The sequence below is a fragment of the Monodon monoceros genome, unplaced genomic scaffold (genome assembly GCF_005190385.1).
Source record: "Monodon monoceros isolate NGI ecotype Baffin Bay Population unplaced genomic scaffold, NGI_Narwhal_1 Super_Scaffold_5, whole genome shotgun sequence".
In the NCBI taxonomy this organism is placed as follows: Eukaryota; Metazoa; Chordata; class Mammalia; order Artiodactyla; family Monodontidae; genus Monodon; species Monodon monoceros.
In genome coordinates, this window is record NW_021703782.1 from 109491745 (window position 1) to 109515415 (window position 23671).

Sequence of the window (23671 nt, forward strand, 5' to 3'; positions counted from 1 at the left end):
GCCTCACAGAGGGGGCGCAGAGCTGGCACAGCTGCTCTAACGGGGTGGGGCAGGTGGAGGGAGAGGCGGGGTAAGGGTGTGGGCAGTCCAGAGAGGAGGTCGTCCACAAAGTAAGCCTTGCTATGTGAACTAGTACATGAGCATTTGATGATGTCCTTGGCTAAAGATCTACATCCAAATGGTATTTCACTGAGTAAAGTGAGACCACATTCTCTGGTACCCGGAATGACACGCAGAGGGGTAGGCAGGCCTGTGTTGGCCACCTCCCTGCTTTTGTCTCCTGCAGTCAGGGGGTGCCGGATACAAGTGGGCAGAGTTTCATCACAGCAACCTGGCCCTGTGGTCTGTACCCGGGACTTCTCCCGGGGCCTCCCAGGGCCTGAGGAGGCCTAATACGCAGGAGCCCACTGTCAGGGGACTTTCAGGGTAGCTGCTGTTTTCCCTGTAGGGGTTGGGGGGAAGTGGGGCCTGGGCAGGGGAGGCCCTGATGGAGTTTCAGGAGGTGGCACCCGGTGCCTGCGCAGTGTGAGGAGAGAGAGAGAGTCGGGAGGCTGAGCCACGAGGCAGGGGGAGGTGCAGAGGCCAGGATGCTGCCTCTGGAGAGAGGGCCCAGCCCCGGGAGGTGCTAGGGCAGGCCCAGGGCTCAGTCTGAGGTGACGGGGCAGAGGCAGGAGGGCAGGCCCGGAGGCCTGGCTCCAAGGACCCCAGCTGCTGGCTGGCACGTCACTGGCTACTGTGGCCAGCGCCAGGGTCAGATCTTTGCTGGAGGGACTCTGGGCTGCTCCAGGCTGGAAGGGGCTTTAGCCATTAGGCGTAGCGTCCCCGAGCTGCCCAGAGCCCAGAGGCTGGAGTCCTGGGCCCCGGCTGGCCTGGCCTGCTGAGGCCCCCAGGCAGAGAGCACCAGAACACTGGGTTCAGGTGTGCCATGGATCCGGGTGACCTCAGGCAAGTCACTTACCCTCTGCGGCTTTAGTGTCCTCTTCTGTCGATGGAGGGAATCACCCAAGTATCTTTCTAATGAGGTAAAAAAAAATAACTGGGTGGGGGGAGGGGGCTCATGAAATAGGATCAAGAGCTCTGTCAGCCTAAGATGTCACTGTCCTGTCCCTCCAGGGGCTCCTCCTGGTCCTGTGGGCTCTGGGGGACCCAGAGGGGCTATTTCGGTGGGAGGTGAAGGCAGGCCTTCCGAGGGGCTCCAGCAGGTCTCAGGAAACAGCTAAGTGTGTCTAGAGCTGCCCTGACATGGCAACCACTCACCACATGTGGACATTTACATTTTTTTCTTTTATATAAACTTATTTATTTTATTTATTTATTTTTGGCTGTGTTGGGTCTTCGTTGCAGTGAGCGGGCTTCTCATTGCAGTGGCTTCTCTTGTTGCGGAGCACGGGCTCTAGGCGTGCGGGCTCAGTAGTTGTGGCTCGTGGGCTCTAGAGCACAGGCTCAGTAGTTGTGGCGCACGGGCTTAGTTGCTCCGCGGCATGTGGGATCTTCCCAGACAGGGTTCGAACCTGTGTCTCCTGCATTGGCAGGCGGATTCTTAACCACTGCGCCACCAGGGAAGTCCCTACATTTTTTTTTTTTAAGCAAATTTACTTTTCCCACAGATCAATTTCAATTACCAAGGAAATATTTAATTTTTTTTTTTTTTTTGGCCGCACTGCTTGGCATGTGGGAACTTAGTTCCCCAGGTAGGGCTCGAACCCAGGCCCCCTGCATTGGAAGCGCGGAGTCTTAACCACTGGACCACCAGGGAAGTCCCCATTTACATTTAAATTAGCGAACATCAAGGACAATTTATCTTTTCGGCAATTTTAAAAACATCTTCTCAGTTGCAGTGGCCATGTTCCCCGTGCTCAGCAGTCACCTGCAGCTCGTGCCGTGTTGGACGGTCAGAGAGCATGCCCCTCATTCCAGAGAGTTCTACTGGACAGGCTGCTCTAGAGACAGCGGCTTCGGTAAAACTGCATTTCCTGAGAGCACAGCACGTGCCAGGCTCCGTGCTAAGCGCTTCACCAGCATCATCCCGTCTAGTCCCAAAGCAACCCCGTGAGGCAGGGACTGTTATTACCCCGTTTTAGTTGTGAGAAACGAGGGGCTCCGAGGATCGGGTGACAATCCCAGGGTGCACAGCACATTGGTGCTGGAGCCACAGCGCATCCCAGGTCTGACCTGGTCCGCAGCGCTCTGCTTGACTGGTCTCCGGGACTTTGCCTGTCCTGTGCTCCCAGACCCCCAAACGAGGCAACCTTCTGGCCACCTCACCTTCAGGACACACGAGACTGCACTCCACACTCTTTATTGGCTTGGCTGAGTTTCCAGAAGGTCGGGGGAGAAGGATTAACTTTGTTCCCCTGGGGGATGCTCCTTTGCTCTTAAGCCATCAGGGAACTTTCTTGGGCAGGGGATTAATGATCCCACTCTCTATGTATTCAAAGACCGTGTACGGGTCCTGGTCCCCGTTGAGGGTGATGGCCTGCCCGTAGAACTCCTGCAGCTCAGCGGAATTCCTGTAGAACAGCTCCGTTCTGAGCCTGATCTGCTCTTCAGAATCCTTTGGGCTCTGCAGGAGACGGGCCTGGATTTCCATGGTCGGAGGTGGCTTGTACATGAGGTGGGACCTGCGAGAGGAGGGGAAGCAGGTGACCCCTGGTCCAGCTCAGAGGACAGGGCAGAAAGGGGCCCTCTGTCCTACTGCCGAGCAAGCTGGTCACCATCACCACCGCCACCAAACATTTACTCTGCACCAGCTGTGTGCACACCCTCAGCTGGGTCCGGGAGCCGCAGAGAGACCCAAAGCCTAGGCCCTGCCCAGGAGGGAAACATGCAGGTCAGTAATAGGACAGAATATAGTAATATACCGAGGGCCGGATGCCTTTCTTCCTTTCAGTCCCTTCCTTTCTCCTTTCTTCTCTTCCTCATTCCAAACGGTATTTATCAGCTACCATGGACGCCTGGTACACACTTGCTATTGACGACGCAGCGGCAGGCAAGGCAGTTGCCTCTGGCTTTATGGAGTTCACAGTCCAACGGGGGATGGGACATTATAACACCAAGTGTGAGCAGAGATGACGGGAAGTGCCACCGTCACTGCTGGAGAGACCCCAGGGGCATGGCAGCGTGAAGGTCATGGTACTTGACACAGGTCAGTGAAAAGATGTCCCCCGGCAGCAAGGCGACAGATCAGACCTATAGTTCAGGAAAATCCTGGTATTTCCTTCGAGCCCCTCCTCACTCCCTACTGAGAAACGTGGTCTGGTGACCAAGAAACAGGGCCTTGATTACTGGGAAGATGGAAGCTTCTACCTCTTTGCAATCGCAGAGACTATAAATTGGATTTCAACACCAACACAGTGATTGTACTCGGTCAGATGCAGAATAAAACTCAGGATTTACCCCCGTAGCTGTGGGAGGGCTCGAAGGTGAACTGGTTCCCGAGGGGACGCGTCTGAACAGCAACCACATCTGGGATGTACTGTGGTCACAGCAGAGGCCTGGAGCGCCATTTCACCCGCGGAGCCCAGGACAGAGCCGGCGAACATTGCAACAACTGCTGTAGAGCCCCGGACATTAATTTTCTTGCTGCTCTTCCAGGAATAGAGGGGCCGACAGGAAGCGCAGAGGAGCAATAGCTGGGGGAACCCCCTTTCTAGAGTCTTCTGTCAGTCGTCACTGGCGTCATCCCTGGAGCAGCCCCGCCCTGGCATCGGTCAGCTACGTAGGGAGAGTGGGTCCCTGGTGGGGCGTGGAGCCTGGCACAAACCTTTCTCCTGTGACAGGGTCGGTTCTTCTCAGGGTCAGCCGCTCAATGATGGAATCGAATGGCACATTCAGGAAAAACACCCTACGAGGAAGAACAAGCACCATGGTCAGCTGGAGGGAACCGCAGGCTGGACGCGTCCGAGACCAGGGTGGGCATCAGCCCCCGAGAGTGGGTGGAGCCTCGGTGGCCATCACTCAGGGCTCGGAGTATCAGACTCTGGACGGTCACCTGGGAAAGATGCAGGCGCGGCCGCCCTGCCGTTGGAAGCTCTCCGCACCCCGATTCAGGGATGGTGCCCAGCGCCCATCTCTCCCGGGGGTAGGGGGGACTCTGTGGGGGGGGGCATCACTCAGGTGAGCTTTGGGGAGCAGATGCCCCATCCTTGTGGCAGGACAGCGTGTTCTCTGGAGTCACGCAGACTTGGGTTAGAATCTCACCTCCACTGTGGACCTGCTGGGCGACCTTGGGCCACTAACACAACCTCTGTCAGACTCAGTTTCCTCACCAGCAAAATGGGTGCAGTGATAGTTGCTGGTGTTGAAGATGTAAGGAAAAGAAGCATGTGACAAGTTTAGTGCAGGGCTTCCTCACTTTGTCTTTCACAGAGGAGTCCTGGACCCAAAGGAGCAGGACCCTCAAAATCAATAGTCCCACCAGAAAAGACACAGCTCTCACTTCTGATAACTCAGGACTCCGACTGGGCCTGCCTGAGAATCCATCTCCTGAACCCCTAGTTCAAATGGTTTAATTCCCTTCCTCTTTGGCGGTGGAAGTCTTTCTTTTACCTTTTCTAATTTTTTTTTTTTTTTTTTTGCGGTACGCGGGCCTCTCACTGCTGTGGCCTCTCCCGTTGCGGAGCACAGGCTCCGGACGCGCAGGCTCAGCGGCCATGGCTCACGGGCCCAGCCGCTCCGCGGCATGTGGGATCCTCCCGGACTGGCGGACTCTCAACCACTGCGCCACCAGGGAAGCCCTCCTTTTAAAATTTTTATTGGAGTATAGTTGATTTACAGTGTTGTGTTACTTTCTGCTGTGCAGCAAAGTCAATCAGTTATACATATATCAATTCTTTTTTAGATTCTTTTCCCATAGGTCATTACAGAGTATTGAGAAGAGTGCCCTGTGCTATGCAGTAGGTCCTTATTAATTATTTATTTTATATAGAGTAGTGTGTACACGTCAATCCCAATCTCCCAATTCATCCCACCTCTCCTTCCCCCCTTGGTAACAATAAGTTTGTTTCCTACATCTGTGACTCTATTTCTGTTTTGTAAATAAGTTCATTTGTACCATTTTTTTTAGATTCCACATACAAGAGATACAATACGATATCTGTCCTTGGGAAGCCTTTCTTTATATAAAACCTGAGGAGAGAGTTTCTCAATCAGGGCTGATTTTGCCCTGAGAAGCTATTTGGCAACATGTTTGTGGCTGTCACAACAGGGGGTGGGGGGAGTGCTACTGGCATCTAGTGGGTGGAGGCCAGGGGTACTGCTCAGCCTCTCACTCTGTGTAGGACAGGCCCTACCGCAAAGCATTACCGCCCCGTGTCAGTCGGGAGGCAAATGGAACTGGTGGGAGGTGCCACTGCTCTGACTGGGGTCCGGCTGGAGGAAGCGGGTCGGGGTGAAGAACCAAGTGTTCTAGCTCTTCCCCACAGATCTAATCCAGGGCCTGTCTTCTGGTATCAAACCATCTCCGTTTGTTTTTAAAAAAATAAGTTCTAGAATATTCTATGGCTCACTTACTGTTTATTCATTAATTAATTCATGCCTATGTTTATTGAGTGCCTGTTGTGTACCAGGCTCTGCAGTGAGGCCCTGTGTTCACCAGCCCATCGTATAGGGCTGAGACAGGACATTTAACAGAGTCGTCATCTCGGACATCAGCATCCCATGGCTGATGCAACTTCCGCTGGGGACGACATCCGTGACAGCGGTAGCGGGGACAGCCTCACTGTGCACCCAACACCTTGTTCATGTCACTTCCGAGTAAGTAAATTCAGGCGAAAAGCACCTCTAAGTGTAAGAAAAACGTACTCAGCGATTTCCCGCCTTCACAGTTGGGTGGGGAGTCTTTTTAGGGTGGACCCTCTGTCTCCTCCTAAGTTAGTGAACAAGAAGCCTTCACCGGCATCCCAGGAATTCACCAGATGTGTTGATCAGGCTGCCAAGAGGCCAAGCTTTAGTGGGTCCAGTGGCACATTGGTCCCCGTGGGCCCTGGACCAGCCTCTTGGGCCCAGGTGCCACCCCTAGGGCCAGAGCAATGACCAGCCCCCAGCCAGTGTCCTGACACCCGGGAAGCACTCAGGAAAGGAAGGAATAAGTGAACAGGTGGTACCCCATTCTAGTGCTCTATTTATATACTCTCTCTGCCTCCTGACTGACTTTCCTCCATCCCAGCCAAAAATCTCAACCAACTGGTAGAGTTGAGAATGATGCTAAATTCCGGGGTTGGAAGGGATCAGCGTTTCCCTAATTCCCAGGGACCAGGTGCATCAGAATCCCCTTGGGAGACTGTGACTCTGCTGCATGCCAACACCCTGGCCCAGAAATGCTGATTCAGCAGACAATGGAGGGCGCCCAGTATTCCCCCCTCCCCACACCCAGTGCCTGGAATCCGCTGCCTTGGAGAACACCTGGGCCAGGCACTCTTGAAGGTCCTGTGACCCCTGGAAATTACACACAAACTATGGAGTACGTGTGATTTTTGGGAAGGGATAGATCCATGTTTCACAACAGGTTCTCAAAAGGGTCCTGGTTCTTAAAAAGGGTTAGGAGTCACCGGTCTGAATTTCACAGGGCAATGAAGGATGTGGCCACAGCTGACGTGAGGAGGTGGCAGAGCTGGGCCGCCCCAGATGCCGCACTCTGTCTTCACACTGCTTCCTGGCGATTTTCCTGAGCCCCTCTGGGGAGCCACCCCGATGCCCACTTACCCCTATGACTTGTTTGGAGTTATCTCATCCCCGGGCTGTGGGGCTGGGCATGAGGGAGGCCCAGGTGTGGCCAATTTGAGTGCCAGCTCCTCCTGGCCACAGAAGTTGGGTCAGGGTGCAGCCTGATCGAAGCCAGGCCAATGAGAGGCTGCCCCAAGGCTTGCCAGAGAGAAAGGAGCTTTCACTTTTTCTGGGGCTGCTAAACTGTTGGCACGGGAGCCTGGGGTTGCCTGGGGCCTGCACCCAGAGACAGCCTACCTGAGAATAAAGCCCACCCCGAGAGAGCAGAGAGATGGTGAGAGACACTGTTTGGTGCCCTGGATCAAGCTGTACCTGAAGCCAAACGCCCCTCAATGTTTCCCCGACATGAATACATAAATCTCTTTTGCATAAACCAGTTTGAGCTGGGCTTCCTGCAATTGTTATTCAAAGGCCATCTACTACATCTAGTCTCTCCACACCTGCTTCTGGAAAATGTGTAAATTAAAAAAAAAAAAAAGAGTCAAACGTGAGCCAAATGCTCTCCTTCAAGACCAGCATCTTCCGGGCTCCCCTGGTGGCGCAGTGGTTAAGAATCCATAAGCCTGCCAATGCAGGGGACATGGGTTCAAGCCCTGGGCCGGGAAGATCCCACATGCCGTGGAGCAACTAAGCCTGCGAGCCACAACTACTGAAGCCCGCGCGCCTACAGCCCGTGCTCCGCAACAAGAGAGGCCACTGCAATGAGAAGCCCCTGCTGGCCGCAACTAGAGAAAGCCGTTGCGCAGCAACGAAGACCCAACGCAGCCAAAAATTTTTAAAAAGACTAGCGTCTCCCACTGACTTTCTTCTCTTTTTGCCCACACCGTTTGCTGAGGTTCACTTCTGCCCAGTTGCCAAGAAGCCCCTCGCTGGTAGCTGATGAAAGCTGCAGCCTCCCCTCCACGAAGTGAGCACAGCCTGGGGTGTGGGCGGGAGCCATGAAAACCCACCTCTTCCCCCCGCACGCATTCTCGACAATGATCTCCATTCCCCACGTGCCTCAAAATAACAGCCTCCAAATAAAACATGCGAGATCAGGAGCGTCTGAACACGGGAGCACAGACGTTTCAATGTGCTTTCATCTCTTACACTCCAAACATGCCTGCCCCCCCCCCCGCACCCCCAGAACTTGAGAGGCCCACCAGCAACACCAAAACGTGGCTGTCACCGCAGCTGGCGGCTGACGGTGCCGCTCCGGATGCCGACGCCAGTAGAAAGGGAGCCAGTTTGGAAATCCGTGATAATGGATGCTGCTTCATAAACAAAGGAGCCCCCACTGAAAGATTTTTAACCCAGCATATCAAGATCGCTTGTCGTCATTCAAGGGAATGGCTTGTGAAAGGCTGGCGAGATCAGAAGCGCAAAGGACACCAAATTGGTACTTGAAACACGTCGCTGGGAAAAGCCTCGCTGGGGAGGAGCTGCGCTTCCACGCTGGAAGCTGATTAGCCAGGCTCACGGCGACCTGGTGGCCACAGCCAGGTGGCGGGGAGAGCGGGGAGCCCACTCAGCTCTGCTGCCCTGTGCGTGCCCCACCTGCCGGTTTTGGGTATCATTTACAATAACAGCTAGGAAAGACAGAATGTGAAAGCAAAGAATATTCAAAGCAGGGCGCACCGGGCAGAGACACCCCTGGCATATGTGCTTGGGTTCACCAGGGCAGGGAGCTACGCCTGCCTTGGGGTTTGCAGAATTTCAGGCTGGTGGCTGCCTCAGGAGGGAGGTGGGAGGTACCTCTAATCCCTCGCCCCTCAAAGTGGGGTCCCTGGACCAGCAGCAAAAGTACCAGCCCCACCACCCACCCACTGAATCAGAGTCTGCATTTTCACAAGACCTAGAGGGATGTGTGTGCACATCGAGGCTGGAGAAGTGCCGCTCTGATCCCATGTCTCCCAGATCTGCCTGATGTTGGGGATCATCTGGAGGGCTTGTCTAAAACACAGATTCCGACCTGAAACTAACACAGTATTGTAAATCATCTATTCTTCAAAAAATAATTATTAAAAAACAAAACAAAACATTCCAGGCAGCCCTCCCAGGAGGAGTCCTCCACAGGAGGAGCTGCGAGACCTGTATTTGTAAGTCAGCAGCTCAGGTGATCCTCATACTCAGGCAGGTATGGGAAGCATGGCTGTTATCTCAGGTCTCACCTTGGCCAAACCTTGGAACTGGAAGGGGAGCTTTGAGAATACTGAGGCCTGGGCCCCACACCTAGGGATTCTGCTATAATTGGCCCAAGGGGAGGCCTGGGAGTGGAGATTTTTAAAAGCTCCCCAAGTGATTGTTGTATGCAGCCAACTTTGAGAACCACTGCTCTGATTCAATCGCTCAGTGTACAAGATGGGGAAACCGAGTCCCCCCCCCCAGAGAGGCGAGGGCTCACACTCTGTCACCCAGGGCACTGATGACAGACAGTGAATGACAGTGGGGATCTCCTGACCCACCCCCATTATGACCCCTCTGATCATACTGCCTGGGGCTCTGTCTGGGGAGCAAAGGAAGCCTCTTCCTCAAAGGCCTTGAAGCTTACCCCCTGCTCCAGAGCTAAACTCACTGGGGACAGAGGGCTAGAATTTTCTCTGGACCCATGGATAGATTTGATAAATTGAGAGATATGACATATAATAACTGGCTTTAAATAAATATGATGTCCAGTTCCGTCCAGAGGCAGGGGTCTGCCCTTATTAGCCTCTTGATCTCAACCAGTAAGTCTCTACTCTGTGCAAAACTCCATACAAAGCACCATGATGTAACTACAATGAGATACCACTTCACACACATCAGGATGGTTATTATCAAAAAAACAGCAAAGGGACTTCCCCGGGTGGTCCAGTGGTTAAGATACCGTGCTCCCGAGGCAGGGGGCCTGGGTTCAATCCCTGGTCAGGGAACTAGATCCCGCACGCGCCAACGAAGTTCCCGCGTGCCGCAAACTAAGACCCGGCGCAGCCAAATAAATAAATATTTTAAAAAAACAGCAAATGACAAGTGTTGGCTGGTGAGATTGTGGAGAAAGTGGAACACTTGTGCATTGCTAGTGGGAATGTAAAATGGTGCAACAAGTGATCCAGCTATTCCACCTCTGATATATACCCAAAATAAGGGAAAGCAGAAATTGGAATAGATATTTGCACACCCAAGTTCACGGCAGCATTATTCACAACAGCCAAAAGGCAGAAATAACCCAAACGTCCATCAATGGACGACTGGATAAACAAAACGTGACATACACTCACAATGGAATATCATTCAGCCTTAGAAAGGAATGAAATCCTGACACCTGCTACAACATGGATGAACCTTGAAGACATTACACTAAGTGAAATAATCAGACACAAAAGGGTAAGTATTATATGATGGCACTTATATGAGGTATCTAGATTAGTCAAATTCATAAAGACAGAAAGCAGAATGGTGGGGGAATTTCCTGATGGTCCAGTGGTTAGGACTCAGCGCTTTCACTGCAGGGGACCCGGGTACGATTCCTGGTGAGGAAACTAAGATCCCTCAAAGCCAAGCAGCTCGGCCAAAAAAAAAAAAAAAGAATGGTGGGAGCCAGGGGCTGGGGGGAAGGGGAAATTTGGAGTTGTTGTTTAGTGGAGATGGAGTTTCAGTTTGGGAAGATGGAAAAGTGCTGGAGATGGATGGAGGTGATGGTTGCACAAGGAGAATGTACTTAGTACCACTGAACTGTACACTTAAAGATAGTTAAAATAGGGGACTCCCCTGATGGTTCAGTGGTTAAGACTCCAGGCTTCCACTGCAGGGGTGCATGGGTTCGATCCCTGGTCGGGGAACTAAGAGTTCACGTGCTGTATGCATGGCCAAAAACAAAAGGTTAAAATATTAAATTTTATGTTATGCATATTTTACCACAAAAAAAAATGAGCACAACGGTGTGGTTAATAGACATTATGATGAAGGTAGGAGGAGGGGTGGATTTCTAGCCTTGAATAAGTTTACAATTTAATGAGGTTCTTAATATACATATGTATACAAATAAATGGATGGACCAAAAAATATGAACCTATAATAGTACTAATTCTATACTAATTATAAGGCCAGTGCTATACATACTCAGAAAATAGAAAAGGAAAGAATAGAACTTAATTAATTAGGCTGCCTTCCCCTGATACCAAAAACCAGACAAAGACACTACAAGAAAACTATAGACCAATATCCCTCATGAATACAGATGCAAAAATACTCAATAACATATTAGCAAATTGAGCCCAGCAACACATAAAAAGAATAATACATTACAATAAATGAGGTTTAGCCTAGTAATGAAATCTGGTTCGATATTTGAAAATCAATCAATATAACCATATTATTAGACTAAAGAAGAAAACTATATAATCATCTCAATAGATGTAGGAAAGCATTTAACACAATTTATATCAATTCCTGATAAATATTATAAGCAAACTAGAAATAGAAGGTAACTTCCTCCTCAGTCTAATAAAAGGTATTTACCAAAACACTACAGCTAACATCAAGGCTGAATGCTGGGCTTCCCTGGTGGCGCAGTGGTTGAGAATCCGCGGGTTCGACAGGGGCTCGAGCCCTGGTCTGGAAAGATCCCACATGCTGCGGAGCAACTAGGCCCATGAGCCACAACTACCGAGCCTGCGCGTCTGGAGCTCGTGCTCCGCAACAAGAGAGGCCGTGACAGCAAGAGGCCCGCGCACCACGATGAAGAGTGGCCCCCACTTGCTGCAACTAGAGAAAACCCACGCACAGAAACGAAGACCCAACACAGCCAAAATAAATAAATAAATAGAAAAATAATTAATAAATAAATAATTAAAAAAGAAAAAAGACTGAATGCTTCCCCCTTAAGATTGGGAACACAGCAAGGACGTCCATTTTCACAACTCCTATTCAACATCTTACTGGAAGTCCTGGATAGTGCAATATATCAAGAAAAGGAAATAGCAAGCATACAAATGGAAAGGGAAGAAATAAAATTGTGTTATTTGCAGATGACACGATCATCTAATTCAAAGCCCCAAAGAATCATCAAAAAGGTCACTATAGCTAATAAGTAGGTTCAGTGAATTCACAGACTACAAAATCAATAAACAAAATATAAACCAACTTTTCAAGACACTAGCAATAAACAACTGGAAACGGAAATTTTAAAGTACCATTTACTATAATATAAAAATGAAATACTTAGGTATAAAGCTAACAAAATATGTATAAGATCTGTCTGATGAAAATTACAAAACACTGGTGAAAGAAACCAAAGACTTAAATACATATGGGGAGCTATACCATGTTCATGGACTCAGAGACTCAATAGTGTTAAAATGTCAATCCTACTAGATCTGCAGATTCAATGCAATTCTAATCTAAATTACAAGAAGGTGTTCTGAAGATTCCACACAAGTTAATTCTCAAATTTACATGGAGCGTTTTCCTGGAAAAGAATTAGAATCACTAAAACACGTTGAAAAAGCAGAACAAATTGATTTTGAGGTTTACTACAAAGCCACAGTAGTCAAGACAGTATGAGTGTTAGTGAAAGGCTAGACACAATGGATTAAAGAGTCTGGAAGTTGACTCACACAAATATGACCAATCGCTTTTCAACAAAGGTACCAACACAATTCAATGGAGAAAGATGGTTTTTTCACCCAGTGTTGCTGGAATAATTAGATGTCCATATGCAAATAATGATAATAATAATAATAATCTTGACCCATACCTCACACCATACACAAAATTTAAATGAAACTGGATCACGAACCTAAATATAAACCTGAAACAATTAAACTTCTGGAAGAAAATCTCTGTGACTTTGGGTTAAAGAGTTCCTACATATGACACCAAAATCATGACACATAGATTTTTAAATTGATAAATTAGATTTCATTAGAAATCTAAAAATTGAAGACTTCTGCTCTTCAGAAGACCTTAAGAAAATGAAAGAGATGCCATAGACTGGGAGAAAATAACTATGAAATCTATGTCTGATAAAGGATTTGCAACCAGACTACGTACAAATGTGAATTACACGCACAATGACATAAAGGAGGACGCACAAATAGATCCCTTAGTACCTTGTGTTTCCAAATTTGATATTCAAATTGGGAAAGTCTGGTCCAGGAAAACAGTTTCCTGAAAAAGGCTCAAACGACTCCTCCTTCCCCAGTTCCTTCAAAGTCCGGAAGGAAGGCAGCGACATTATCCACGCTTTAAACCAAGACTCAGCCTCTGCCACGCGGAGCCCTTTTTCGGGGCTGGAGCGTAGGCAGCAGTGGCTCTCAAGCTTTGATATAATCAAGGGGTCGTCTCTCAAAGGGGAACTTTCAATGACTGCCACTGAAGCAAGGAAACGGAGAGAAAGGAGAGCCACCAAGAAAGAAGGCAAGGTGACACTGTACAGTAGAATGGTCTGCTCACCTTTAAAACGTGTGCCCCTGACACATCAGAGAGGTGAGGCAACATCAAAGCTATTGCAAAATAGTCCTCATATGACTGCAACAAGTGGGGCCATTGGATAGCACAAAGCAGGAGTAACCATTGTTATGGACGCGTCAGGACAAGGCCTCCGCCTAGTCCAAGGGCAGGGAGAGGCCGCATCGTGTCTAGAGGTGGCTGCATGTGGGGACGGCAGCGAGGGATGGGCAAGCTGTTAGAGGACTCTAATGGGAATGAAAGATGAATGGAGCTGAGGATGGTAGGACTTGGGAGAGAGTGGTTAGAGGAAACAAGTGAATTATGCACAGACTATCAAAAAAACAAAAAATAAGAACTGGGTCAGCTGCAGAAGGATCCACACCTCTGAGTACCCTGTGGGAGGAGCTGTCTGAGGACAGGGGCTGGGCTGCCTTGTCTGTGCTGCAACCTTCGTGCGGGGACGTGGGGAGGGCTGAATAAACGTGCAGCGAATGAGTGGATTAGCACGTGAGGGAACCAGCTGTGATGCCGTGCAAGGCCCTACTCCATCTCACAGGGACGGCCCCGTCAGCTCTCTGGGATCGGCCCCCGGGTCCACTCAGCCACAGGTGCAGCCTGATTCCCGTCACAGAATGCGATGCTGGACAGGGTTTGGATGCAAGGCTTCCCTGGAGACCGGAAAAGTCCCCGGCCACAGTTTTAAATTTTTTACTATGTATCTTTTCTACTCTGACAAGAGTACAATTTGAAAACAAAAGGCCAAACGTCTCAACCTCATTTTAAACCCCTGCGCAGCATGCCTCCTGCCCTCAGGTAGCCGCTGCAGGGTCCCCTCCCCGCCGGTTCCCCACTCCTTCAGAAAACAAGGCTCCCACTGGCCACTTCTTGTTTAAAACTGTGCATAATTGATAGTGGCAAATCTACACGGCCCACCTCTAAAATCTCTCCAGGGGGCAGGAAGAACAGTCTCCACGACTGTCATTAACTGGGAAATTAACGAGCACGCCTGGCGGTTCAGAACGCGCTGTGCAAAGTGCCCCAGTCCGGTGTAAGGAGAGTGACCCCAGGTTCAAATTCCTGCATAATCCGTCTCCATCTGAGAGTCCTTGAAACATTTCTGCCTCCATCACCACTGGGAAGAAAGAGAATAATTCCTCTGCACACGGCCACCCAGACACTTCCTAGATGATCATGAAATGTACATCATTGGAAGTCAGAAAGTTCTGCAAACTTTTCCCAAAGAGAAAGGCAGATGAGCTTAAGGCAAAAAAAATGACAGTGGACAAGTGGAAAGCAAGCTAGAGCTACACTCCAGGACTAGCCGGTCTCTGCCAACTCGGGGCGCCAGCTATACCAGTGGCTCTCAGACTGGACACAGGAAGACTCTAAAAATTCTGGCTTTCCCCGGGTCCAGGCAGGCCCGGTGTCCAAACTCTGGCAACACTGCCCTCTCCCCGCATCTCTCGTGCCCACACAAGGTCAGGAAGTCAGCCACCAGTGCAGGGCAATCACCTGGGCGGGGCCAAAACGGCTCTCAGGGGCCACTGGGCACCTACACTCATCACTGCGTTTCCCTCGGTTGTCCTTCAGCTCCGTGTCTGTGTTTGAGGGGGCCTGGCTCACCACCCAGCTGGTCTTCTTCTGTGTGAGAAGTTCCTGTGTGTTCCTGGAAACCTGTCTTCCCTGTGCAGTGGCCAGAAGCCACACTGCGCCTTCTATCTTGCGCTCAGAGCACCTGCAGCCACACCAGCACCTGGCTGCCTTGGGGTCCCTCCTGACAGCGGGAACACAGATCAACGCTGGTCAACCGTGAAGCATGCCGGTGTGGACACCAGTTCAGTCCCGAAAGGACGACTGGGCTGGTGAACATTCTGTCAGTGCCCCGTGGTCTGGCCGACACGTGGATGCTCTGTCGGATTCGCCGCTTCAAGAAAGAATTTGTGTCTCAGCTGTAAGGGGCAGGGTCAGCTGACAGCCTCTAGCTGTAAATATCCTCCAGGGACTTGAACCCTATGTTCTTTTTTTTTTGTTTTTTTAAACATAGCTACTGAGATATAATTCTCCCCCCTAAAAGTATACAATGCGGTTCTTTTTAGCGTATTTACAGCGTGTGCAACCGTCAACGCGATATAAGTTTGGGAGATTCTCATCACCCCCAAAGGAAACCCTGTACCCGTGAGAAGGCTGTCCCCACCCCCCAGCTCCCAGCCCCTGGCAACTGCTAGTCTGCTTTCTGTCTCTGTGGATTTGCCTCATCTGGACACTTCATACAAATGGAATCATACAATGCATGGCCCTTCAAGTATCCGCTTAGGAAAATTAAGGAAAAAAAAAAAAAAAAGAGGACCTCACAAGGTCATTTTAAAAGTTAAACATAATAATGCATATAAAGTGCTTAATGCATAATAACAACATAGAATATCCATGTGGTCCTACGTGCCGGGCATCCTTCATTTAGCCTAATGTTTTGAAGGTTCATCCCCATTGTAGCATGTATCAGAACTTCATTCCCTTTTATGGCCAAATGGTGTCCCAGGGTATGGACAGACCAGATTTTGTTTATTCATGCACCGACTGATAGACCTTTCAACCCAAGCTTTTGAGCAAGGTCACATTCCTCTGGGGTGGCCCTTGGCCAGTGAATGAGCACGGACGGGTACCAGGGCCTGGCCACTTCTGCCCCACACAGCCCTCCCTCAGGAGGTCCCTGCTGGGCTGGTGGAGTCTGGGTCAGCCTGCCTCCTGATCCCATGGCTCCCCCTGCCCCATCCTGCTTCATCCCTTTACTTGGCTCAGCTCTTACCTGCTCACAAAGCCTTTTCCACCCCATGACTGTCTCAGCCTCTGCTTCCAGGAGAACCCAACCTGTGACATGTGCCCTGAAAGGCACCAGGAGCCTTAAAGTATTCGGTCCCATTTATGTGAACACAACTTCCTGTTTGCATGCCCATCCTCCACCAGGCTATCAGCTGTGAGGCAGGGACCAGTGCATTCGTGTGGCAGTGGAGAAGAGGGGACTGGCTTGGACATGGGTTCTGAGGTCGGAAAGACCTGGGTTCAAATTCCAGCGCCACCTTCTGGCCCTCTGTGGGACCAGCCATTTTTACCCTCCAAGTCTCCATATGTGAGGATTAAAAAAAAAAAAAAGGACCTTTTGCAAAGTTATTTTAAGGATTAAATATGAAAATCCATACAAATTGCTTAGTGTACGATGATAGGACAGAATATCTATGGGGCCTACATGGCAGGCAGTCTTCTAAGACTTGACCTACCTTAGGTCATAACTCCTCATTGTGACCTTACAAGGGGATTATTATTATGTCCATTATAGCATGTGAGAAAACTGAGGGACAGAGAGATTCAACCTGCCATAGTGCCCCGGCTAGAAAGTGGCCATGATGGTTAATTTTGTATGTCAACTTGAATAGGCCATAGGGTACCCAGATATTTGGACAAATATTATTCTGGGTGTATCTGTGAGAGTATTTTTGGATGAGATTAACATTTAAATTAGTGGAATGCAGAAGAAATTAATACAATATTTTAAATCAACTATACTTCAATAAAATAAATTAACAAAATTAATCAGTGGAATGAATGAAGCAGATTGCCCTCCCTAATGTGGGTGGGCCTCATCCAATCAGTTGAAGGTCTAAATAGAACAAAAAGGCTGACCCTCTCCCGAGTAAGAGAGAATTCCTCCTGTCTGCTTGCTTTTGAATTGGGACATTGGCTTTCTCCTACCTTCAGATCTAGTGGGGTGGAGGTGGGATCGACAAGCTCATGTACCCCATCCTCAAGGCTCACTGGACCCCACTTCAGCCTTCCTGCCTTTTGGCCCTTCCTGGGGCTCCTGCTTTCGGACCCACCCCACAGATCTTGCAGCTTGTCAGTCTCCATAACCACACGAGCCAATTCCTTACGATGAATCTTTCTCTCTATATAATACACATCCACTGGTTCTATTTCTCTGGAGAACTTTGCCTAACACAGTGGTGGAGCCAGGATGCAAACGCAGGCAGCCGGCTCCGGTGTCCGTGCAGCTGAGCACAGCACACCATCATGAATCTGCTGAAAGATGGAGGAAGGAAAGAGGGCGGGAGGGAAGCGGGGAGGGAAGAAGGAAGGGGAGAGGGAGGGAGGAAGGGGAAAGGGAGGGAGGAAGGGGAGAGGGAGGGAGGAAGGGGAGAGGGAGGGAGGTCTTGGCGTCCACTGCTCAGCGCAAACCCCAAACCTCAAATCCCAAATGTGTGGCTCAGCTTTAGCTCTCTGGGCTGAGCTGCAGAGTCAGCTGGAGTCAGAGCCACCTTCCTCTACTTTAAGCAGATCAGCTGGAAGGGTTGGGGGCAGGAGATGGGCAGATGCTCTGCCAAGGGGGCCTCGACCATGTGCTTTCCTCTCAGCCGCCCTGCTACCGGGCGCACATCCCAGGCACTGCTCCAGGAGCAGGAATTCGCTTCAGGGACCAGAGAGTAGGGTGAGCAAAACCTGGACCCTTGGACCGCCTGGGAAACAAGTGCACTCACCTCGTTGCCGTTCCCCGGAAAAGGGAAGCCAGGGAGGGGGAGGGGAATTAATTTCGAGGTTTCCTTTCCCAGAGCCAGTCTCCCTCAGTGACAAATGGCACATGAAGACCTGTCCTGGTGAAGAGTTACATAAGCATGTCCCGGCCACCATCTGAATCTCCACTCTTGACTTTTCCACTCTCTATTTTTTTTAATAAGGGGCTGCAGAGAAGCTTTTGCTTTAACCCTTTCCACAGCTGGAGATTTCCTCCATGAACCTCTCTAGCGAAAAGCATTTTACTTCTTGGCTTCAATTTTTAACCCTTTGCCGCTCATTTATCTCCTCCATCACCATCATCACCGTCATTGCAAACCTTTCTATACTTACTACGTGCCAGGCACCTGCACTAATAAGCATATTACACATGTCTGTTGTGCCATTTAATCCAAGTAAGGTCCTGTGATCCTGCCCATCTCAAGGGTGAAAAAACTCAGGCTCCCAAGAGGTTAAGTGGTGCCTCCAGGCTGGGCTCCAGGTCCAGCTGCCTTTAGGTCGCTCTTTCACTACCTTCCTACGTGTAAAATAACATCACTTGTTCCCTGCAGCTGTTGGAACATCCCTGAAGTCTCTGGTGAGAATCAGAAAGTGGGAAAGGGACCGACCCTGAAGCAATCTAGGAGGGGAGCAAGTGGGGTGAGGTCCACACTGTCCATGCACCCCAACCTCAAGGGTCACTGAACCCCACCTCAGACTCCTTCGGGCCAAAGTCACCACCTCATCTGTGTCCTCCATCACCTGACCGACGGCTCCCTAGCCGCTGGGACGCCGTGCACAGCTGCCTCTCGGGGTTAAAGATAAATAATGTGGATTCCAAAAGATCCTTCATCCCCAGTCGCAGCTGTCTTGCTTAAGGATTCCACCACTGTGTTTGTTAAACCCACACTTTAATTACTCCAAAATTATGTTAAAACCTTGCATAAATATTGCAGTGACATCTTCCAAAGAATTTCATTACAGCAAGTTGGGCTGCTGCCAGAGCTTCGGTTAAAAAGTAAGAGAAGAACAGACACATGCAGAAAAGGTACTGTTTTCAAGATAAAAAGGCAGGGAGGTCATCCTTTGTCAGATCACCCAGGTGTCAAAGAGAAACAGACTCTCCCATTTCACAGACTGAAGGGGGAAAACGCCCTTCGGCCCTCCCACCTAATAGGTTTTACTTCTCGAAAAACCTAAATCTGATTAAATATTAATAACCAGTGGTATTAATTAAGGGGGAAAAGTCCATCAAGAGAACCCCAATATGTTTACAGTGTCCCCAGGAAACTGGGGAAATTCACAATCAAGTGTGTAAATGTTCTAAAAAAGGGTCCTGAATATTTTATGAATATTTGTCATAAAACAGAAATAATAACCACTGTGCAGAGCTATTAGAATTAATATTTATGCTGCCCGCCATGAAATATTCATGGGGACAGAGAAAGGGGGGGGCCGTAAGACAAGAATTAATTTACATTGGGCTCGGTTTACCCGCTGGCTTGATGTTTAAAGACGGTTGACAAGCCTCCGGATGAATCCGCCAGTCACTTCCCGAAGCAGCCAGTGGAGTGGAGGGGGTGGGGACGGGTCCGGGCTGCTGACAGCTCACAGATTGAGTTTCTGACAGCCCTTAAAAAACCTAAACGGCCCCCCACCTTTTTTTCCTTCTTCCATTGCCCAAGGCGCTCTGTTCTGCCACCGCGCATCCGAGCTCCCCTTCCATCTGCTGAAATTAACGAATTAATGAGCGCGACCCGCTTTACAGCGGGGCCCTATGAATGTTTACAGGCGATTAAATTATAATGCGGGGCGGCTGTATAATTCATGAACCAATTAAAGGAAGTGTTAGTTGATTTGATGGGATGAGGACGTACAAAATGCATTTAACTAATGGGGAGCCACGGGCTGCGAGGGCCGGCTCCCTCTCTCTCGGATTACGCGGCTAATTGCCGCGCTTTATGCGGCTGTCACTGATAGCCATGCATATTTCATCGTTCTCAAATACTTCAATTGTGTGCGTCCGTGTCGCGGCTGTAATATGGAGAAGCCCGGCCAAACTTGGCTGTAGTTACAGCGGCCGGGCTGCGGCCGAGGCTGGAAACCCGAGCTGGGGCATCGGGTGTCTCCTGCCATTAGGTGATTAAAAGGGCTCAGCGTAGGATCGCCTTTGGTTTTACTGACAATTCCGATGCTGGCTTCAGGACAGTGGCCACACCAGGGCCCTGACCCCCTTTTCTGTGGGGGCGGGGGGAGGGGAAGTCCACAGCCGCTGTATTGTTCCCAGCACGCCCACGTTTAGAGTTCAGGGGTCCCTTGGGTCACCCAGAGGGCCCAGTGTCCCCCAGGGCAGTTCACAGGGACGCATCCTGAGCTAAGGGTTTCCTCCAGGCCCGACTTTGTCCGTCGGCACAAGGTAGCTGCTCAGGGTTTCATTATTCGCAGTTAGGGGCAAACTTGGACCCATCGAGAAGCTGTGCCATCAGCACACTGCCGTGTGCTTGGAAGGAAATCGCAGAGAAGAGGAAGCCTATTCTGATGCTCCGGAAGAGAGAACTCGAGTCCACGGTTCTGGGCCTGAAGGGCAGGGAGAACGCGGCCCAGCGGGTGCCTGGTCCTGAGAGACGCCACCTTCATGCCCACCATCCTGGTTCACTCTTCGAGGCCTGGGCGAGCGCCCCCCAATGCACCCCAGACCATCAGAGCTCTGCCTCAAGGGTCTGCTGCTCTCAGTAGCCTGGCCAACTGGCCGGCCTCTGAAATGGCTCCGCTCTCTCCCCTGGCTTCTAAGTCTGGATTTCACGGGCGCTAAACACACGTGCGCACATGACACACACACCCCTAAAATAAATGATTTAAAAACCCTGGGGTTCATATCTTCAATCCCCCGGTGGATGCCTGAGAAAGAATTTCTTTTGCTTCCACTTTTGGCACCCAGAGCTGGGAGGAGAGACTGGCCAGCGGCCAGAGCTGCACCCTCAGATCAATGCTCACATGCTTTCTCCACATCCGCACTCGAGACCTTTGTGACCCTGGGCAAGCCTCAGGCTCTCTGGCTCCATGATGGGGATGGGGTTGAAGAGACTCGGCCACACGCTTAGGGTTGGGTCCGGCAAGTAATAACAGCCCACGTTATTTCAGCCAGTATTATTATCGTGTGAGATTAGAGATTCTAACTTATGCAAGTAGGGAGGCCAATCTCACCACTTTTCTCCTCCGCAATGCACATCGTGGTCAGGGTCGGCCTCCACCCCCCAGTTGCTCATGAATGCTCTGCTGTCCAGTGAAGTGACTGCTGGTCTATCAGAAGGCCCAAGGAGTCAGCAGACCCTCCTCTTACAAGCACGGGGTGTCTCTTTGACTAGATCCAGGTGGAAAGGCTGCAGGAAGCGAGGGACCACAGGTAAGAAGAGCACCCAAACGGCTGCCACTTCAAGGATGGAGGAAGGGCCAATGGCAAGCTAACGGAAAGTAAGTTAACTCGGCCTAAATTATCTCCTTGCAACCTACACTTAAAGAGCAATGGGTAGTCCAGGTGGATTTAATGCATTCTGGTTTAAAAGAAAACCAAAGTATCATTCATCAAATGCTCACCATGGGCAACCAACTGCCCCACATATTTTACAAACATGACCTTATATCATCTTGCGAGGTAAACAGTAGTATTCTCAGTGCACAAACAGGGAAGCTGAGGCACAGGGCAACCGACCATCTTGGTTCAGGAATTTCTTCCAAGCAAATACTTGTGCTGACGTTGGTGAAGAGGCCAAGACACACTCTTAAATTTAAAACAAAAAGTTATATAATAACATATATTATGTGAGCCTGTTTAACAAGAGAAGTAAATCTGGAAGGATGTACACCAAGCTAGCCATAATGTTTATTTTGGGGGGAGGGAGTGGGGCAAAAGGGGACTTTTTGCTTTATATATATCTGCTTTTTTTTTTTTACAATGAGAATGTATTATTTCTACAATTAGGAAAAACGCTAATTATACAATAACAAAAAAAAGCTAATTTTTAAAAAGGGAAATTATCGATTTTAAGCTAAGGACCAGCATGATGGTGCGAACGCATATGAGTGGACCAGGTTTTCTTGTGTACACAATGTACAGAGTTATAGTTTAATGGGTCCAGGCACCAGCCTGACACCCCGACATCATCATGGAGTCAGCACTTCATTTCACAGGAGCGGGCAGACTGGAGACAGGACACCACAGATGGTGGTCACCGAGAGCCACAGTGAGATGAATCTGCATGTAGACCACACTGCTCACCTAATCTCCCACGTGCCCAGGTGTAAGAGGGGCCAGGTGAGAAAATAGCTCAGTGCAAACCAATGCCTCTGCTTTAGGAGAATCAACTTATGTTCATTCATTAAACAAATATTGACCCAGTCCCTCCTGTGTGCTAGTCACGCACTGTCCCAGGTACCACGGACCTAGCGGTGAACGAGCCAGACACGGTCCTGTCCTCACAGAGCTTCCAAGGTGTTCTCGTATACATACGAACAAAGATTTCCTGTTCTTGGCACTTGGGTTTGGTCCTGCTGTTAAAAGACTAAAATACGTAGTATGAAAAGACCAGTTGGCAACCAACACAGAGATGAGATGCACAAGGTATTTGGCAAATATGGTTCAGGCAAGGTGGGCGAAGCACACCCTAATGTCTTAAGTGAATAATTTTCCAATGAAATGGCTGTTGTTAATCACCTAATATTGACAGTGTTTCTTACGGGCTAAGCATGCTACAGATCCAGCAAGTCCCCTACACATGAACGAGTTCCGTTCCGAGAGCGGGTTCGTTATGTCCAATTTGTTTGTAAGTCCAACAAAGTTAGCCTAGGCACCCAACTAACACAATCGGCTAGATAGTACTGTACTGTAATAGGTTTATAATACTGGTCACACAAATAATACATAAAAGGGAAACACAAAAAAATGAAGACATTTTTAATCTTACAGTACGGTACCTTGAAAAGTACAGTACTACAGTACAACAGCTGGGATACAGGAGTGGCACCGAGTGAACAGGCAAAGAGGAGGGGGTCCCTACTGACCAGAGGAGGGAGAAGAGGTGGGAGATGGTAGAGCTGAAGGATCGTCAGCAAAAGGAGACGAAGGGCAAGCTGCACGCCTGACGTTTGCATCTTTGAAAGTTCGCAACTTGAAGGTTCATATGTAGGGGACTTACTGTATAATGTTATGTCATGGAATCTCTCCCTGTACCAGGGAGGTACAACTATTATGCCCCATTTGATGGGTGTGGGAACTGGGGCTCCAAGCAGTGAGTGAAACTCCCAAGGTCACATCCTCATTAACAGCAGGCTTTTTTTTTAAAATAAATTTATTTATTTTATTTATTTATATTTGGCTGTGTTGGGTCTTTGCTGCCACACGTGGGCTTTCTCTAGTTGCAGCGAGCAGGGGCTACTCTTCGTTGTCATGTGTGGGCTTCTCACTGCAGTGGCTTCTCTTGCTGCAGAGCACGGGCTCTAGGTGCACGGGCTCAGTAGTTGTGGCACGCGGGCTCAGTAGCTGTGGCTCACGGGCTCTAGAGCGCAGGCTCAGTAGTTGTGGCGCACGGGCCTAGTTGCTCCGCGGCACGTGGGATCTTCCTGGACCAGGGCTTGAACCCACATCCCCTGCATTGGCAGGCAGATTCTTAACCACTGCGCCACCAGGCAAGTCCCAACAGCAGACTTTTTGAGTTCAGGTTAGTCGGACACCCCAGGCTGAGCTGTAACCATTGGGCCACAGTGCCCCTCCGGATGCTCTTGCGCAGAGCACCTCGTAAACAGCTCTGGCTCCTCAGATGTCCCGTGCCTGGCATCACGCTGAGGATGTGCGGACACCACCTCCCCATTTCACAGATGAGGCAACACACTCCATCACCCTCCAGAGCATTTTCACTACCTGTATTCAAAGGAGACCTGTATTCTGCTTTCTGTCTCTGTGGGTTTACCTGTTCTGGACATTTGGTATAAGTGATCTCACATAGGA

At 49.8% G+C, this 23671-nt stretch overlaps 1 protein-coding gene across 4 annotated transcripts in view; it reads right to left on the reverse strand.

The window, feature by feature from the left end:
- Positions 1 to 2267: 2267 nt before the first annotated feature.
- Positions 2268 to 23671, reverse strand: part of AK8 (adenylate kinase 8) — a 128701-nt gene continuing 107297 nt past the window's right edge. For 2 of the 4 annotated variants that reach the window (XM_029204034.1, XM_029204035.1), the window contains 2 exons: positions 3764 to 3844; positions 2293 to 2621 (listed from right to left, as the gene is read on the reverse strand). In XM_029204034.1, the coding sequence (XP_029059867.1) occupies positions 2384 to 2621; positions 3764 to 3844 (319 nt within the window). In that variant the 3' untranslated portion in view covers positions 2293 to 2383. Of the gene's footprint in view, positions 2622 to 2861; positions 3190 to 3763; positions 3845 to 23671 lie in introns of all 4 variants that reach the window. The other 2 variants (XR_003790900.1, XM_029204033.1) reach the window with 2 other exon arrangements.